Here is a 14,007-nt window from a genome sequence, read left to right on the forward strand (position 1 = left end):
AGCAGTATATAGATTTAAACCAACCCCTGACCAGCGAACATGGTGATTTAAGGCTGATGTTCCCCCTCTGCTGTTCTAAACAAGCAGCCTCTCAAAATCCTCTGCCCACATTTGTGAGCAAAGAAGTTTCCCTAGGGGGAGGGGAAATTCCCCAAAATTTTCTGCAGTGGGTGGAGTTCAACACATGTTTTCTCACCTGTTTGCAAGCCAGTAGGTTACAGTAGTTAAGAGTGCTGGACTAGGAATTGGGTGACCAGCATTCATATCCGCCACTTGGCCATTATTATTATTATTATTATTATTATTATTATTATTTACACCCCCTCCTTTCCCCCTAACAGAACACAAGGTGGCTTACAGATAAAAACAAGAACCGCTAAAAACATTGAAAGAACAATCATTAATAGCCAATTAAACATTGATAGAAATGTGTGTGTGTATTAATACTATACCAATAATTGCAGCAAAACCAGCACAGCACCAGCCCTTTCCTTAAAAGCAGTCAGTTCCCCAAAGCCTCTTGGAACAAGCAAGCCTTCACCTACCGGGACGGAAGGACAACAAGGAGGGAGCCAGTCTGGCTTTACTGGGGTCTCAGAGTCACCCCTGAGAAGCAGCCCCTTGTCCCACAGTATCCTGGGTGCAAAGGCATTGCTGGGAATGATTATGGGAGGCAGGGGCAGTGAGCCCCATGTAAGCAATTATGCAGAGAAAATTCTGCAAAGGACTATTGCAATGTGCTCTACGTGGGGCGACCATTGAAGGTGACCCGGAAACTGCAACTAATCCAGAATGTGGCAGCCAGACTGGTGACTGGGAGCGGCCGCCGGGACCACATAACACCGGTCCTGAGAGATCTGCATTGGCTCCCAGGACGTTTCCAAGCACAATTCAAAGTGTTGGTGCTGACCTTGAAAGCCCTAAACGGCCTCAGTCCTGTATACCTGAAGGAGCGTCTCCACCCCCATCATTCTGCCCGGACGCTGAGGTCCAGCTCTGAGGGCCTTCTGGCGGTTCCCTCATTGCGAGAAGCAAAGCTACAGGGAACCAGGCAGAGGGCCTTCTTGGTAGTGGCGCCCACCCTGTGGAACGCCCTCCCATCAGATGTCAAGGAAATAAGCAGCTATCTGACTTTTTAGAAGACATTTGAAGGCAGCCCTGTTTGGAGAAGTTTTTAATGTTTGAAGTTTTATTCTGTTTTTAGTGTTCTGTTGGAAGCCGTCCAGAGTGGCTGGGGAAACTCAGCCAGATGGGCGGGGTATAAATAATAAATTATTACTATTATTATAAAGGGGCCTTCTCTTTGGGGGCTTGAGAAAAAGGAAAACCTCAGAAATGTCCTTAACAGAAGGTCTTCTGAGGAATTCCTCCCACTCACCCACTTCCCTCTAGTTTTGACAGAGGCCTTTGCTGGGCTCTCTGGGAAGGCAGGGCAGGAGGCTAGCAGGAGCTGACCATGTGGCTCAATGGCCACTGAGCAGATCAGTCCGCTTCCCCACCCCTTGCGAAGCAATGACCTCAGCGCTGGAGAGAGGGAGAGGGAGAGAGCGCCAGTAGTGGGGTGGGGCTCATGCCGACCCCCCCCCCGATAAGATCTGCCTGCCAGGCCTCTCAGGCACTATCAGACTCCGGGTCTCCAAGGCCAGTGGTCAAGAGAGGTTGGGAGATAGGAACACCTGGGGCTCCACCTCACATGCTGGCTGGGGCTGAAGGGAGTTGGGAGCTCAAAAAGAGATTAAGAGACACAAGTCTCCCCCCCATCCCTCTTCAAAGCCACATTCCACCACGTTTCTAGTTATGGAAGGTGTTATATCTGGGCTAAGTTTTTAAACAGGGGGGGGGACCCCTGGCACTGCAGGTCAGGAGAGCTGCTTTAAAGTCTCCTGCGAAAGCGTGAGGCAGAGCTGAATGGAAGTGTTTGCTTTCCAAATCCCACGAATATGACACTGCACTATTTTGAGTTTCATTTTCTTTCCTGCCAAATTTCAAGGCGGGAGGAAGAGGGCCATGACTCATTTCTCCTTTTTTTTTTTTTTTTTTTTGGCAATGGGGCTTTTCTCGGATGGAGATAGCCTGGTGGTGGAACAGCCTGCAAAACGTTTAGCTGGCCATACGGGCTGCTTCGAGTCACAAGCTGCTGGATTCTTTACCTGCTGGCTTGAATTATTGTTGTTTGGTGTATCCAGTGTAGTATCCAGCTGCAATAGCTGGGCATGAACGCCTACCTGTGACTGTCTGGTTCACACGTGACGTTAAGCCGAGCCAGCGCACAGGGAGGAGACTGTGACTGCTCTGCTCATCCTCTGATCTTGGTGGCTGAATCACTGCCACCTGCAAGCACTGCCCTCATCCAGGAGGGTGCATGCGTGGTCTCATCCAGACAAGCCACAAGCTGTAATAAACCATGATCGAGGTTTGCTTAGTGTCATGAGCAAATTGTCCCCCCCCTCCCTCTCTGCCTCTCTCTGGGGGGTGGGAGTGGCACGATCCTAATCACATTCCAAAGCAACAGCCCAGAAACCTTAGTAGTTATCCTGAAAGTTTAATAAACCCCACTTTCCCTCCAAGGGAAGCTCAAGTCATTCAGACACTAATCCATACAATCGGTTTGTTAAAACGACGAACAGACAGCAGCAACAGAGCAAGACACAGAAAACAGCAGAAAACCAGGAGGTGGGTTAGTTTGCAAAAGCATGGCTCCACCATTTTTAAAACTGTGTCACAATATTATTACTTTAAAAAAAATCTAAAGGTTTCTAACAACAGGCTCAGGGCACCGAGACACTTAGAGAACACAGAGCAAATTCTGAACGGGAGAAAAGGCGGGCGTTGGCATTGAAAATACGTTTAATCCTCTGGCGTCATGGAGGAAGACCCCGGGGATGAGGAAAGCTTGGAGGCAGGAAAGCAGAGAGGAAGGCCACAAGGTGCCTTGGGCGGCAGGTGGAGGGCTCCCCAAAAGGGGGGAGAGGGAATTTAGGCCACCAGAGCAGAAGCAAGAGGAATTGAAGGTGCAGGCCCATAGTGCGTTACTTATTCAGTGGGCAATCTCTACGTGCCACTTTGGGAATGTTTAACAGGGCCACAAGTGTCGTTATTTACTAATTACATTTGCAGACCACCTTTTCCTCCCTGGAACTCAAGGAGGGGTACATGGTCCCCCCACTTTTCATCCTCTCAACCCTGTGAGAGAGGTTTGGCTGAGAGGCAGTGGCTGGCCCAGAGTCACCCAGTGTCACCCAGTGAGCTTCACTTGACTAAGTGGGGATTCAAGGGCAGGTTCCCCACATCACAGCCTGTGACCCCCAACCCTTACGCTGGCTCCCTCACAAGCAACGGGGAGGAGAGCTCTGCCATGGGTCAGGTCTCAATGCATTTCCACTGGGTTCACTCGGCTGTTGGTTTTTTAAAAATGAGAAACCAGTGGCACGTCTTGTAGGGACATGAGCAGGGTGACGGAACCTTTCTCACACAGGAAAACAACGCCCTATCTCTCGCCCAAAACACAGAAAGCAAAGTGGGCTGGGGGGTGGGGGTGGGGGGTGAATTTTGACTGTGAACTCCCAGGTTTGCTGTTCCAAGGACATACAAAGCACATGATAAGAAAGCCCGCAAGAGTCACAGTCTGTGAGAGCAGGACACCAGCAGATTTAAGGAAACCAGAATGGATGAGTCGGGGAAGAAGGACACCTGGCAAATCCTCCCCTGGCCAGTGAACCAGGGGCCAAAGCCCAGCCTGTTCAGTGCCAGATATTGGGAAAGTGGAGGAAGAAACTGCCAGATGCACATGGCCTTCTGATGCAATTATTCAATCATTTGTGTTGAACTGGGGTGGACGAGGAGGAGATCACCCGGGGCAGCTCCTTTCATAAGCCTAAGGGAGAAGAGACAGAGGCATCAGCACAGCCAACAGCAGAACCCACACAGGTCCTGGAGGCTGCAGGATCAGGGCCCTCCAACGCTCCCAATGCAACAGTGTATCTGGAATGGGGAGGAGGCGCCATCTTGCCCACCACCTCAGGTGGTGAGCCTCCCCAACATCAACAGTCCTTCCAAATCCAACTCCCTTGCCATGTTCATACACTTAAAGCATTGTTAAAAAGGTAAAGGGACCCCTGACCGTTAAGTCCAGTCATGGACGACTCTGGGGTTGCGGCGCTCATCTCGCTTTCTTGGCCAAGGGAGCCAGCATACAGCTTCCGGGTCATGTGGCCAGCATGACTAAGCCGCTTCGGGCGAACCAGAGCAGCGCACAGAAACGCCGTTTACCTTCCCGCCGGAGCGCTACCTATTTATCTACTTGCAGTTGACGTGCTTTCAAACTGCTAGGTGGGCAGGATCAGGGACCGAGCAACGGGAGCTCACCCCGTCGTGGGGATTCGAACTGCCGATCTTCTGATCAACAAGCCCAAGAGGCTCAGTGGTTTAGACCACAGCACCAGCCACGCCCCTAAGCACGGTTACCTCCCCTTTAAAGTGTCATGGCTCCCCCCAAAATAATTCTGGGAGCTGCATTCCATGGAGGGTGCTGAGGAGGCCTCAACTCCCCTCACAGGGCTGCAATTTCCTGGAGTGGTTTAAAAAGCAACCTGTCTTCACAGGGAACTCTGGGAATTGTAGCTTCATGAGGAGGAATATTGAGGCCTCCTTGCAACTTTCAGCACCCCAAACTACCGCTCCCAGAATTCTTTGGGGGCAGAATCCACGGCTGTTAAAAGCGGCATCGCTTCCAAGTTTGTGGGTGTGGATGTTGCCAAAGTCTGCCTCTGAACCGCTGCTTTGCCAGGCCCCTGGGGCTTGAGGGCTGCCATGCTGCTTATATAAACAAAATCCACGTCGGGCACGTTGTGTGAGCTCCAGCTCGTCAGAATGGCTTCTTCTCAGCTGCTCGGGTGCCCAGCTGTGGAGACGAGGCACATGTTGCTATGCACAGCTTAGCAACAAACAAGATGTATTCAAAGCGGATAATGAAATTATCACAGGGAAACAATGGGCTGACACTCGAGGAGACGGGGGCTGAGGCGATTGCCTTCTTCACCAAGATGAAAAAGATGTGTTTCTTATTGTCTGTGCAAATATGTAGCAGCACCCCCCACCACTCCTCTACTTCCCAGGGGCCTCACCTCCCCGCATAATGGGGTGTAATGAATATTGACAGAAGATCATGTCTTCATAAAGCAGCCAGAAACTCATTAGAAGGTGCATGTCTGCGTTCGGAGGTAGGAACCTGTAGCCTCTTGTGCTGTGAATGGGTCCAGAAGCTTTCAAAGGGAGAGGGAGGGAGGGAAAGGCCTTCCTAATGCAAACAAATTGTGTCCGTCTTGGTTTAATGATATCTCTTTCTTCACAACACCATAGCAGATGCCCAGGAATCAAGCACAACTATCTGTGGGTTTAAAATGATATATTTTTTGCAAGGTAGCTGACAAGCAACTGGTTGCGAACCAGCCACAGATTTCGTTCTTCACCTCTCCTAGCTCTGCATAACTCTTTTTGTCTTACCCTGCTCCTGTTTCCCCCCCTCCTTTCCTTTCCCCCCTTTCTATGTCTGCTCTTGGATGCCACCTCGGCAGCAAATAAATGGTGTAAATAAACCATAAACACAGCTAAGGTCAAAGCCTTCAGATGAAGAAAACTGATCACTGCGCCGCCTCTTCCATTATTCTCACTTATTGTATAGCCTGTGGGTGGTTGGCCAGAAGTGTGCGTGATTAAAATAAGTTCTTTCAAAATTGTTTTTACTTTGAAAATTATGCCATTCTTTTCCACGAGAAAACGGTGCTTATTCTCAGGCAAATATGCCCAGTGTCAGGGAAGAAGCAGCAAAAACCCCTTTTGTTCCCGCAGTCATGATGGTACAGTGAGTTTAAAAGACAAATGTGCCCAGGTGGGAAATATTCCGTTTCTTTCTAAATCAGGGTTGGCAAAGCGGCTTACTTGCTTGGTTCCTAGCTCCATCTCAGGGATATTGAAGCAGTGGTCAAGCAGTGGTCAGTGGCCTCAGTTGGTCGGAAGGGGGCAACTGGCTGTCTTGAGAGAAAGGGAGCCCTGGAGTCCAGGGTTATCCGGCTACAACATACCACAGCTTGTTAGACGTGGTTTATCTGTCTAAGTAAAAGCTATGGTTTTCCCAGTAGTGATGTATGGAAGTGAGAGCTGGGCCATAAAGAAAGCTGATCACCAAAGAATTGATGCTTTTAAATTATGGTGCTGGAGGAGACTCTTGAGAGTCCCATGGACTGCAAGAAGGTCAAACCTCTCCTTTCTGAAGGAAATCGGCCCTGAGTGCCCACTGGAAGGACAGATCCTGAAGCTGAGGCTCCAAGACTTTGGCCACCCGGAAGCTGTACGCCGGCTCCCTTGGCCAATAAAGCGAGATGAGCGCCACAACCCCAGAGTCGGCCACGACTGGACCTAATGGTCAGGGGTCCCTTTACCTTTACCTTTTACCATGAGGTTTACATAGGAACGTAAGACAGCCTGCTAGGTGAGCCAGTGGCCCATGGAGTTCAGCAGACTGTTCCTGCAATGGCTAAATAAGACACATAATCTGAACTGCAGAGGCAGGAAAGAGCCTTTGTTAGCATGGAGTCCACCCAGAGCATCATATTCATATATTGGACTTGACCTAATTACTTAACCTAAAGGCTTGCAGGATTGTGGTGGTTGTGATCAGAACTCCACAATCCACCTACCAGAGCCTGATGTGAAGGGCATCCATTTAGTATTAAAAACCCAGGAATCTGTTGTGAGTGACAGGAACACAGGAAGCAGCATTATACCAAATCAGGGTCAGGGTCAAGGTCAAGGACCCCTGGATGGTTAAGTCCAGTCAAAGGCGACTCTGGGGTTGTGGTGCTCATCTTGCTTTTCAGGTTGAGGGAGCCGGCGTTTGTCCACAGACAGCTTTCCAGGCCATGTGGCCAGCAGGACTACACCGCTTCTGGCGCAAGAAAACACCATGATGGAAGCCAGAGCGCACGGAAACACCATTTACCTTCCCACCGCAGTGGTACCTATTTATCTACTTGCACTGGCGTGCTTTTGAACTGCTAGGTTGGCAGGAACAGGGACAGAGCAATGGGATGAACCATCTAACTCAGTATTGTCTGCACAGACTGGAGTCCCTCCCAGCCCTACCTGTATAAGTCACTGGGGATTGAACTTGTGATCTTCTACATGCCAGCCAGGTGTTCCACTACTGAGCTACAATCCCGACCTCACAGTCCTTTCACATTCTCGGTTCCTCCAAAATTTCTTCATTTGAGCAGTATAATTATTTAAGGCAGGGGAAAGAAATTTCGTTGCTGATATGGCTCAGCGAATGAGAGTCGGACATCTTTGCAAAATCAGCCAGGGTTCCAGATCTGACCTTAATTTCATGGCTATCCTTTTGGCTGACTAGATGCTTTGCCATGTATTTTAAACAGGATTGCTTAGACGGAAAGAAAGGGTTGTGTGGAAGAGGTACAGAGAGAGAAAGGGGCAGAAATGCTCGGGCAAAGACTTTGTGCTTCACGAGAGTGTGTGCAAACACACAAGTGGGGGTTGCACACCCACAAGCAAGCCCCCAACAAAATATTTGAACAAGGGCTCTCATCTCAAGATGTCTAGGTTTTGTTCAGACCTACAACTAAAGAAAATAAGTCCCTATTTAGCGAGCTTAAAACAATTTGCAGGGAAATAGGGGCTTTGTTGATGGAGGGTCAGCGACCTCTGAGTGCTCACAGCACCTGTGGCTCACTCTCCTCTCGCTCCCGCTGGGTTCGTTGTTTTATTCCCCTCTCCGGGCTTTTTTGGGGGGGTTACTCAAGGGTACTCAGTACCGGCACCGTCCCCCAACCCCGTTAAAAGTGCAGCACTTACTGTAACAACTTCATGGCGAGTGCCAGCAACATTTTTCTAAAACAAAACACAAAGAAAAAAGCGCCACCATTGATTTCCCCCCATGTGAGCAATTGGGGGGTTTGTTGCTACGCTGCTCAGCCCACTGTCCAGGAACCAAGCCTTGTGTCAGCTTCACAACCCCCCCCCCCCGTGTGAGATGAACCACACAGGCACTTGGAACTATTTGGCACTGCAGCTCGTCTGGTGTGTTTTGAGAAAATTGTGGAATTTGTGCAACCCTTCAAAGGGCTGTGTCAGCTCAGGTTCACTGAGAGAAGTGAGGTTACAGGGAACCAGGCAGAGGGCCTTCTTGGTAGTAGCGCCCGCCCTGTGGAACGCCCTCCCATCAGATGTCAAGGAAATAAGCAGCTATCTTATTTTTTATTTCTTTATTTTTTATTTTTAAAGGTAAAGGGACCCCTGACCATTAGGTCCAGTCGCGGACAACTCTGGGGTTGCGGTGCTCATCTCTCTTTATTGGCCAAGGGAGCCGGTGTACAGCTTCCAGGTCATGTGGCCAGCAGGACTAAGCCGCTTCTGGCGAACCAGAGCAGTGCACAGAAACGCTGTTTACCTTCCCGCTGGAGCGGTACCTATTTATCTACTTGCACTTTGATGTGCTTCCGAACTGCTAGGTGGGCAGGAGCAGGGACAGAGCAACAGGAGCTCACCCCGTCGTGGGGATTCGAACCGCCGACCTTCTGATCGGCAAGTCCTAGGCTCTGTGGTTTAACCCACAGCGCCACCCACATCCCTTAGCTATCGTATCTTTAAAAGACATCTGAAGGCAGCCCTGTTTAGGGAAGTTTTTAATATTTAATGCTGTATTGTATTTAGCACTCGATTGGGAGCCCCCCAGAGTGGCTGGGGAAACTCAGCCAGATGGGCGGGGTATAAACAATAAATTATTATTATTATTATTATTATTATTATTATTAGCCTGAACCCATCCCATACAGAGCTTTTAGAAATCAAGGCAACGTCCCTCTTACCTCCAAGGATTCAGCACCCAACTCAGTCTCTTTGCCAGCACTATGAGCAAGTGCAAATGTCTAAGACTGGGAGGAATACTAAACAAAGACTTTTAAAGCAGAAACGAAAAAGAATGGTGGCTTTCCCCACTCCCATCATCAAAGAAAGTGAAAATCAGGTGACACAGGACACTCAGGTAAGGCCAGGAAAAGAACAGATGGGGAAAGCATTACCTGATGATTTGAATGCAGTCAGTTGTACAGCCTGAGAGAGAGAGAGGGAGAGAGGGAGAGAGAGAGAGAGAGGGAGAGAGAGAGAGAGAGAGAGAGAGAGAGAGAGAGAGAGAGAGAGAACGAACACATCAGCAGGTAGCTAAATGGTGGCAAGACCCAGCAGCCACCCACCCAGCTTCCTCTGGGGTCGCAAGACCAACGCAAAAGTCCTTTGCAAGCACAAAGCAGTCTAACTCAGTCTACCTGGTAGCCATCTGATCTAGCTCTACGAACGGAATTAATGTTTGATTCCCTGCACCGAGAGGCTGAAACCAGCACAAGAGGCGTGGGAATCTACCCAGTGGCTGTTTGTTGAGCATCCAGACCGACTTGCTTTCACAAAGCCGGCATGGGAGGTCACGTGCAATGTCTGGTCTGTTTTTCAGTGTTCCTTCCTATTTGTTTTACGGCAAGGTTATACAGTGGTACCTCGGGTTACAGACGCTTCAGGTTACAGACTCCGCTAACCCAGAAATAGTGCTTCAGGTTAAGAACTTTGCCTCAGGATGAGAACAGAAATCGTGCTCCGGCGGCGCGGCAGCAGCAGGAGGCCCCATTAGCTAAAGTGGTACCTCAGGTTAAGAACAGTTTCAGGCTAAGAATGGACCTCCAGAATGAATTACCGTGTTTTTTGCTCTATAAGACTCACTTTTTCCCTCCTAAAAAGTAAGGGGAAATGTGTGTGCGTCTTATGGAGCGAATGCAGGCTGCGCAGCTATCCCAGAAGCCAGAACAGCAAGAGGGATTGCTGCTTTCACTGCACAGCGATCCCTCTTGCCGTTCTGGCTTCTGAGATTCAGAATATTTTTTTCCCTGTTTTCCTCCTCCAAAAACTAGGTGCGTCTTGTGGTCTGGTGCGTCTTGTAGAGTGAAAAATATGGTGTCTTCTCATCCATCAGATATTACCCCCCACTTTTTAGTGCATTCCCTATCAGCTGTCCCAACCACAGTGGTTAGTCTGTTGGACTTGGACCTGGGAGACCAGGGTTCAAATCTCCACATTTGGCCATGAAGCCCCCTGGGTGTGACTTCAGGCCAGTCACTGCCTCTCTCAGCCTAACCTCCCTCGCAAGGTTGTTGTGGGCATTGAACGAGGAGAAGGCCACCTCAAGCTCCTAGGAGAAAAAGGTGTGATATAAATGCAAGTAAGTAAGTAAGTAAGTAAGTAAGTAAGTAAGTAAGTAAGTAAGCCTCCCTTCATTCCAAATGCTCCATACATCTAATGTTTATTGGATGGATTTCCCCCCAAATTGATTTTTGAATTCTGAATTTATTGTTATTCACGTTTTATACTGTATTCTATGCTGTTTTTTGTTGCATCAATTCAGTTCTTAGCCGCCCTGAGCCTGGTTTTCTGAACCGGGAAGGGCGGGGTATAAATAAAATGTTATTATTATTATTTATTATACTGAGAATCTGAGGTTTTACATAACAAGAACTAGAAACCTCCTGTTGTTTCTAAGTAGGTCGCCTTGGAAGTGTGTGAGCTGGGGGTTTCCTTTCGACCCGGTGATCGGGGGCCTATGCTACACTGCACAGTTCCTGACTTTCATCTCAGAAGGCTGCAAACTGCGAATTAACATTCTTTTTCCTTTTTCCTAATAAAACAGGTTTCTTGCCATTAAGGCTGGCATACTCAGCTACGGAACTGCGTGTGAACCACACTGGGAAGGCAAAGGGTTTCCCTGCCCTAGGGCCGTAAGGGGGCTTGGCTCCCCAGGCCCTTCCTAGCCCTGTAGTTTGATAACAGGGAGCTGAAAGAAGCACAGTGACTGCAGGTGACGTCAAAACCCAACTCTTCCTTCTGCAGATGTGCTGAGAGCTTGGTTTGTCCCTCTTTGGCACAACAGAAAAGCTCTCCGTCCTGTAAAAAGGATGGATTTGCAGAGGGATTTGCTTGCTTGGGAAGATCTAGGACAGAAAAAAGGAAGTCTTTCGTAATGTTGTTGTTGTTGAGTCGTTTAGTGGTGTCCGCCTCTTCGTGACCCCCTGGTCCAGAGCACGCCAGGCACTCCTGTCTTCCACTGCCTCCCGCAGTTTGGTCAAACTCATGCTGGTAGCTTCGAGAACACCATCCAACCATCTCATTCTCTGTCGTCCCCTTCTCCTTGTGCCCTCCATCTGTCCCAACATCAGGGTCTTTTCCAGGGAGTCTTCTCTGTAGTGCATTGTTAAACCGTGGAAATCCCTCTCACAGGAGGCAGTGATGGCTGCCAACTTGGACGGCTTTGAGAAGGGTTTGATGAATTCATGGAAGAGAAGGGGGCTATTGATGGCTCTGCCCTGTCTCCACAGTCAGAGGCAGCAGGGCTCCTGAATCCCAGTTGCTGGAGAGATATGCCTCTTGTTCTGGTTTCCTATTCAGGCACCTGCTGGGCCACTGTGAGAACTGAGTGCTGGATTCGAGGGTCACTGGTCTGATCCAGCAACCTCGGGTTAAGAACTTAATTCGTTCTGGAGGCCCGTTCTGAACCTGAAACTGTTCTTAACCTGATGTACCACTTTAGCTGCTGGACCATAAAGAAGGCTGATCACCGAAGAATGGATGCTTTTGAATTATGGTGCTGGAGGAGACTCTTGAGAGTCCCATGGACTTCAAGAAGATCAGACCTCTCCATTCTTACGGAAATCAGCCCTGAGTGCTCACTGGAAGGACAGATCGTGAAGCTGAGGCTCCAAGACTTTGGCCACCTCATGAGAAGAGAAAAGACCCTGATGTTGGGAAAGATGGAGGGCACAAGGAGAAGGGGATGTCAGAGGACGAGATGGTTGGACAGTGTTCTCGAAGCTACAAACATGGGTCTGACCAAACTACGGGAGGCAGTGGAAGACAGGAGTGCCTGGCGTGCTCTGGTCCAGGGGGTCACGAAGAGGCGGACACGACTCAACGACTAAACACCACCACCACCACTTTAGCTAGTGGGGCCTCCCACTGCTGTTGCGCAATTTCTGTTCTCATCCTGAAGAAAAGTTCTTAACCCGAGGTACTATTTCTGGGTTAGCAGAGTCTGTAACCTGAAGCGTCTGTAACCCAAGGTACCACTGTTTTTAAGATTTTATTACACATGTCAATAAGGAGGCACATGGTCACCTCCACCTGCTTATCTGTGGATTTCATTGATTCAGTCATCTATATTATCCTGCCCATGACAGTAACGGGTTTTATTTTAATTCTATGTTTATACTCAGTCTTCTATTTTTTAATTATGTGCTTTTCTTCTTGTTGTTATCTCCGTGATGTAAAGCAACAACGAAATTAATCAACATTCTAAACCCTGTGTGCAGCTGATCGTATCTTTGCTTCTGGGACTAACAGATGGGAATCAGCAGCGACCGACCTTGGCATTCCAGAAATCTGCGCAAATTGCAAAATTAATCCCTCTGGCCTGAGCCAAAGGCTGAGTTCCTGGGAGCTCAGGCAATGGCCTGGTCCCTCTTGCCCAACACCCGGGGTCAGCGGGGGGAAGCTGGTGGGTTTCCATTTCAGCCGCTGATCGGCTTGGCCAATCAGGGCAGCAAAATGAGCCCAGGCTTCATCCTTGCCAGAAGATTCCCCAGCCTGTTTAGCAAACAAAAACAAAACAAGATGGGGAGGATGAGCACTGTTTATTTGGCTGAGAGGCAACTAGCGCCCTTGGGAGCTGAATACTTAGTACTTGGCATAATCCAGTTTGATAGCGGGGGACAAACAGGGCCAAAAAAAAGGTAATCAACTTTGAAAACCTATTTCTGACTTTTCAGAGTCCTTCATTCAGACCGTCAGCTTGGAGGCTGCCGCTGCCAGCAGAAAGCTTGAGGGAACAATGAGTGAGTTGCCCTTCTGGCACGGAGTCAACCCTGTCTCTAGCAACGCATGGCAATCTTTCCGCAACACGCCTGCTTGCTTTAGGGGCAGCTCAGCAGCCGTGACCCTTTTAGGTGGGCTTGTTGTTTTGGTCGCCCAGGCTCTCGGGAGAGAAGGGTGCCCTTTTAAAAAGCCCCCAGTGTTCCTACACTCCAGTGCCTTTGGCACAGCTCTAAAACGAATTGTTGCTCCCTGCCTGCGAAGGCAACGTGATAAAGGTGGGACTCTGGAAGGAGGAGGGGATAGTCCACCTCTCAGGAACCACGGGAGGAAAACAAGGTGGTTAAAGGGGGCTAGGGCACCTAATCAGCGCTAGCAGATACTGAGGACATGCCACAAAGTGGGGGAGACAGCAGACAGCTATATTTGGCTCCAGTTTAACACTGCACTGGAAAAGGGGGGAGGACTTCTCCTCCCCCTACCGCCTCTATCACTTGCAGAGAAAAGAAATTGCATTCCGAAATCATCAAAGCAGAGAAAATATATTTAGGGGGAACTCTCATGGGTGGGGCAGAGAACATAAGAATGTAATAAGAGCCTTGGCAGACCAGCACCCTGTTCCCACAGCAGCCAAGCTGCCGTGAGAAACCCGACAGCAGGACCGGCGCACCAGAGCCCTCTTCCGTCCCGGTGTTTCCAGAAACTGGCATTCGGAAGCACTGCTGCTCCAACTGTGGAGCCGTCCTGGCTAGGAGCCATCCGTAGGCACCCCCCCCACACACACAATGCACGTGCCTAACCCTCTGCCAAAGCCATCCCAGTTGGTTGCCATTGCTGCCTCCAGTGGGAGGGAGTCCCACTGGCTTTTACCTTGCTTCACTTCAGGGCAAGGGCTATTGCTCAGTGGAAGAAAGCACACGGAAAGTTCCAGTTTCAATACTTGGCATCTTCATGATGCGGGGGGGGGGAGGGGACTGAAACCCCGGAGAGCTATGCTGAGTCATGTGGCCCCATGGTCTGGTTCTGACTGGGGACCTAGTTTTATGGCACAGGTCATACCTTAGCGGTGGAGCACCTGTTTCTAAGGCAAAA

General features: G+C 49.6%; 1 protein-coding gene across 7 annotated transcripts in view; it reads right to left on the reverse strand.

Annotated features, from left to right (window-relative positions):
* Nucleotides 1–2,548: 2,548 nt before the first annotated feature.
* Nucleotides 2,549–14,007, reverse strand: part of ADGRD2 (adhesion G protein-coupled receptor D2) — a 61,196-nt gene continuing 49,737 nt past the window's right edge. For 3 of the 7 annotated variants that reach the window (XM_081179686.1, XM_081179687.1, XM_081179683.1), the window contains exon 25: nt 2,549–3,874. In XM_081179686.1, coding sequence (XP_081035812.1) covers nt 3,805–3,874 — 70 coding nt within the window. In that variant the 3' untranslated portion in view covers nt 2,549–3,804. Of the gene's footprint in view, nt 3,875–7,866; nt 7,903–9,092; nt 9,124–14,007 lie in introns of those variants that run through there. The other 4 variants (XM_081179689.1, XM_081179684.1, XM_081179685.1 and 1 more) reach the window with 3 other exon arrangements.

Source organism: Podarcis bocagei, assembly GCF_964188305.1.
Source record: "Podarcis bocagei genome assembly, chromosome: Z".
Lineage (NCBI taxonomy): Eukaryota > Metazoa > Chordata > Lepidosauria > Squamata > Lacertidae > Podarcis > Podarcis bocagei.